This window comes from Aphanomyces invadans, assembly GCF_000520115.1.
Source record: "Aphanomyces invadans strain NJM9701 unplaced genomic scaffold supercont1.21, whole genome shotgun sequence".
NCBI classification, from domain to species: Eukaryota; Oomycota; class Saprolegniomycetes; order Saprolegniales; family Verrucalvaceae; genus Aphanomyces; species Aphanomyces invadans.
In genome coordinates, this window is record NW_008580166.1 from 792,765 (window position 1) to 797,987 (window position 5,223).

General features: G+C 50.3%; 2 protein-coding genes across 2 annotated transcripts; both read left to right on the forward strand.

Moving 5' to 3' along the window:
- Window positions 1–520: 520 nt before the first annotated feature.
- On the forward strand, window positions 521–1,392 carry H310_09491 (hypothetical protein; the record flags this gene model as incomplete). Its single annotated transcript, XM_008875582.1, has 2 exons — window positions 521–673; window positions 1,117–1,392. 2 exons carry the CDS (start codon window positions 521–523, stop codon window positions 1,390–1,392), a joined length of 429 nt encoding a protein of 142 aa, XP_008873804.1.
- A 1,106-nt stretch (window positions 1,393–2,498) lies between these two features.
- H310_09492 (hypothetical protein) lies at window positions 2,499–3,678 on the forward strand. Its single transcript, XM_008875583.1, has 3 exons — window positions 2,499–3,077; window positions 3,123–3,335; window positions 3,393–3,678. Exons 1-3 carry the CDS (start codon window positions 2,523–2,525, stop codon window positions 3,534–3,536), a joined length of 912 nt encoding a protein of 303 aa, XP_008873805.1. The 5' UTR covers window positions 2,499–2,522; the 3' UTR covers window positions 3,537–3,678.
- The last annotated feature ends 1,545 nt before the right edge of the window (window positions 3,679–5,223 follow it).

The window sequence follows — 5,223 nt, forward strand, 5'->3', positions numbered from 1 at the left end:
GCAGAGACATATTCCCCTCCATTGTCAGAACGTAGACAACGCACTGGTCGGTTGAATTGCGTGTGGCAATATGCAACGAAGTCTTTGAAACACTGGAGTGCATCAGACTTGTGCTGAAGGAAGAAGACGTAGCCATAGCGCGAAAAATCATCAGTGAACGTGATGAAATAGCGCGTACGACCACTGAGTGCAGGATGGCGCATCGGTCCACAAAGATCCGAGTGAACGAGAGTAAATGGTTCATCGGTAGACGACAATGAATGTGGAAACGGTAGACGCGATTGCTTTCCGGCGAGACAACTCGAGCAAAACTGGTGCTTACAACTGGGAAGCTCAATGCCAGTCGTGTATTGCTTGGTCTTCACCGTGTTCTTGAGGCTGATGTGACCCAACCGGGCATGCCAGTGTCGGCATCGGTGGTAGTCACAAGAGAGTGGCCAAGGACAGCATCCGGAGCATCGAGCTCGATGGGAGTCACTAAAATATTTATATCTGGAAGCGGAGTTACGGACTAGCCGCCATGCCGCGCACCACCAAACACGACCTATCCGACGACGAACGACTCAGTCTGTACCATGAACTGCTGGAGAACAAGCAGAACTGTCGTCTGGCGAGAGGAAAGGCCAAGCCGATCCTTCTCCTGTTTGGCATATCGAGGCAAAAGTTGTCCAAGGTGTGGAGGCGCGATCAGCTGACGAAAGCCCAGTTAGAGCTTGCTGATGTGACATTGAAAAGACGAGGTCGAGCTGGGCGTCGGCCGTCACGTATTATCGAGGGCATTGAATCCTCGTAAAGCGTGTCCCATCGCATCTTCGCAGGACTATAGCGTTGTTGGCTGATTCCAGTTGGATATCCTCGACAACGCTTTGGCGCGTGCTTGAGTGAAAGAAGTTGCGGCGTCGGACAAGCCGACTGAAACCCATGTCACTGAAAAGCACGGCTCTTGTCGCGTTCATCCGTTCTTTCGTCCGCAAGTCGCCACGAGCCCCAATACAGTGGGACGATATGCTGGATCGTATTCACATCGACGAAAAGTGGTCCTATCTTACGTTGGTCAACCGCCGATACTACCTCTGGCATGGCGAGGCCTTACCTATACGCAAGTGTTCCTCCTAGCGTCACATCGTCAAGGTGATGCTATTGACCCCGGCGGAGCGTCCACGCTTTGAGTACGCACAAAAGACAATGTGGGATGGGAAGGTCGGCATGTGGCCATTTGTGGTCGATGATCTTGTTGCCGCCGTACATGGCGCGTACAACGAACTGGACTGGTCGATTCTGGAGAAGACGATCATGACGTTACAGCGCGTCATGGAGGAGTCATTGAAAATGGGCGGTGACAACTCATACAAGTTGCCACATCAGAGCAAGGACAAAATGGCAAGGGTGTGACCAACCGCCCCTTTAGTGTGTGATCCTGACGTAGTCACTGCCATCGAAGCAATGAATGCTCGGAAGGACTTCGAACATAGAGTAGATAACTTTTCCAATGTGTTGGCATCATGTGACATTAAGGATGTGATCAATACGTCAAAAATTGATCACCTCTGCACCATTGCCCATGATGTGACGATATGATTTGTAGCATATCATGTTGGTTCTTGTCGTAAAATCAACTTTATGAATATAATTACACTTTTTCGACTCAGAGAGCATACAGAAGATAGTACTTCGAAGTGTTTATGTTTGGCAAAAACGAATATCTCCAGATTTGTGGAATGGAGGAAGTATTTTGATTTTTATTGATGTATGAATCACAGTACTTCTCTTTTTATTAGATTTTTACTGAGCGAGTCATACAATTTGGACAAAAACTACATGGCAGATTTTTTGTCCGCTGGCAAACCAATGTTTCATGAATTCGCGAAGGGTGTTAGTGCATTTTGTAAGAACAGTCTACGGTTTTTCTAATCCAAATTGCGCGGCGTTGAAGTATATTGTTGTTCAAAATAACGCACGAGAACGAATAAACGCCCCAGGCAGAAATGAGGTGGGTAGAATGCATATTTAACTTGATAAATATTCATCGAGGTTCTCTGCTTGGTGCGACAAGATGAAACAATTTCCCCCTGGTGCGACGTTCAAGTCGTTCCTGAAATTTGATTGATTTGAAAACAGTTAAAGAGGGGTCACAGCAAATGACAGCGACCCCAAAACCGCTCAGCCAACAGGCAATCTTACTTTGATATTTTGTGCACTTAGGTTGATCATTTAAGGAGAACACCATAAAACATTACTACAAAAGCACACTATCTGTAACAATATGTTTAGCTCTTGTTTGGCGGCATTAAGATCAAGAGGTAACATGACGTTAGCATGTGCTTGGACATCGATTGGCCAAAAATATTCTTAATTTCATGAGGAGGATTTTTAACGTCCATAATGTTAATATAGTTATTCCAGAAGATTGGTCCGTCATTCTGTGTGCAGTCGGAGCCACGTCGAAATAGTATGCCAAACACTATTTTCATCCTGCACAGATTTTCACGAGAAGTTGCAAAAAATCTTTCGTCGAGGTACGCATGTCGCGAAAGCACAAGCCGTTCGGGACCGCGGGGTCGGCGAGTGTGCTGAATGAACATTCGCGCTACTACGAGAAGAAGGGTATCAACCGGCAAGACAGCGGCGTGACACCTGTGTCTCAGAAGAGTGTCCGCGATGCCGCCCAATTGAAGCTACTTGCGTCGGTCGGGTTGGATCTATTTCGTACCGGGTTGGTTGTGGACAACACAAAGCCCCTTCCAACGGAGGCGCGGCACCCTTCGATTGCGCCCAACTTGGTATCGATTCCTGAAGGCCAACAAGTGGCGCTACGAGGACGGACTCAACACTCGCATGCAATCGTGTTGCTCGATGGCCCAGTGTCGGCGAACCACCCAGGGGTGTGGCTTAGTCAGCGCATTGAAACTGCCCTCCCCTTGTACCATGCCATCACAGAACAGGAAAAAGCAACGTGCTACGTGATTCCATTTGGTGGGGACGACAGCGAGCAGAGCTTGATTGAAGCCGAAGTCGCACGAAACCAGCTCATCCAGCGCGGCATTTCGCCCCATCATATCGTCATGGACTGCAACTCGGTGACCTCGCGCCTCGTTTCCAAATGGATGTTAAGCAACCTGTAGAGCAACACCATCGCGAACGCCGTGTCCCTCGTCCGCGTGCTGCGCCACCTCCGTCTGTCCGTCGTCCGCGTCGTCGCTTCGTCCTTCCATCTCGCGCGCATCCAGCACTATTTGGACCGCATCTTGGGTTCGTGCCACGACATGAGATTCCTTGTGTTTTACCACCCGACTCCGCTCGATCATTTGAGCCGCCAGCAACTGGCCGAGAAGGAGGTGATACTTACCTTCGACGCCATGTACGAGGCAGCTAATGCTGCTTCTCATGATTAGGCTCACGAACAAGCGGTCATAATTCGCACCCAGCAAGATCTCGACGACGCGGTCAGGGCCGTTGCCAACACGCTGCCGTTTGCGCAGCACACGCACTTCCCGACATTGCCGCCTTCAGGGCCAGCCCGACAGTTTTACACGTAAACTGCCACGTAATCTCTTCCATTCATTTCGGACGTTGGATTACGTGGCATGCAAGTCGTTCCATGAGCTGTGGATGTGCAAAGACAATGTATTCTCTGCCCGGTTGAGCGGCCATTGCAGTGGCGCAACATCTTATTCCTGCCCTCCTTGACGGCTGCCGTAGTTCCAGGGGGATTGTACGAGTGATGGTTATCCGCGGTGGACGAGGAGCTATACGACGAAGGCTCCATCGAGTGCACATCAGCTTCACGCCTCACCACTCGCACCTTCGGTCTGAACTGGTCGTCGTTGGCGCCTCGAGAAGGCATGGCACTTCGATAACTTTCGATGTGCGATGGAGAATTCGTTGATGGGGCCCTTGCATCGTCTGTTGGCTCGATGGAATTGAAAAACAGGTAAAGGGCCTGCAGATGAAGCCACTGTCCGGAGAAGATCTGGGCAGACCAGGCTGGCAGGCATTGCCCGGATGCCTTCGATTCCCACGATAGACGCCACTATAACATCATGGCAATGGAAGAACTGTGGAGAATGGCGTGATAGCATGGCTGGATCAACCACCAAACTCGATGTTCGATCGTGTTTCACTCGCGAGTTCCGCGTTGAAGAAAAGGAGCTCAAGTCCCGATGCCAATGAGGAGGTAGTGGGGTGGCTGGTCCAGAAACTCCCCTCGGGCAGGGTTGGCGCGTGGTGTTCGGCAGGGCAGTTCGGTCCCGCGATCGTTGCACACCTCGGTGACTGTCATGGACCTTGGATCGCTCATCGTGGCTACGCTTGTACTGCTAGTAGTAGTATATTTGCTGTCAGTAGCGATACCCTTGTGTTATCAGCAATATACAACCCAAGTTGTACATTCGAGACTTTCGTCAAATGGTGTGCCTTGGCTTCAGAATCTCGAATGGCGATTGGTGGACCAGTCATAAAATTTTCAGACATTAGCGAGATTTCGGGGTGAAGTATTTATCCCCATCGTAAGATACCTGCCGAGATGAATAAAGTTGGGGAATCCTCCGGAAACTAGTAAAGGATTCCGCGAAACCACCAAAGCTTGGGGATTTGATAAACGGTCCGCAAAGGTCACCGTCATGGTTAACGACGCTTCAGCGGCAACCACACACATGGGAAACACTCGCCATCACTCCAACAGACTTTCCAGAGGCCGTTCATCGCGTCAGTCACAACTCAATCTCGCCAGCCAAGATGTGGCCGACCATAACAGCAACGACGTCGAGGACGTGCAGAACTTCGACAACGTTGTCATCGATGAACAAAAACGGATCGTCACAGCTGAGGCTTGCGCAAAGACTTGGTGGCCAGAGGATGATGACGTCCTCCTACTCATCCAGACAAACAATGACCGTCCCTTTCTAGCATCGAAGCACAAGATGATAGCATGGAACAGAACTGCAGAGAGCTGCATGCGTATCGATGGGTTCAGCCGCAAAGCGCTGAATGGGAAGAAGTCCACCCAGAGGTTCCAGTTACTTGTCGAGAGTCATCGTCAGTAGCAAGCCAAGTCGAAGTTCATGTTGGGCAGAGCGTAGAAGGAGACGGAAAAGACGGTGTTGTTGGACGAGTTGGTTGCTCTGATCGACGACAACAAGGTTCTCAAGGAAGAGCATCAAGCTGTTGAAGAAGCCGCCAAGGACACGAAAGCGAACGCCACAGCTTTGATTCGTGAAGAAGCCA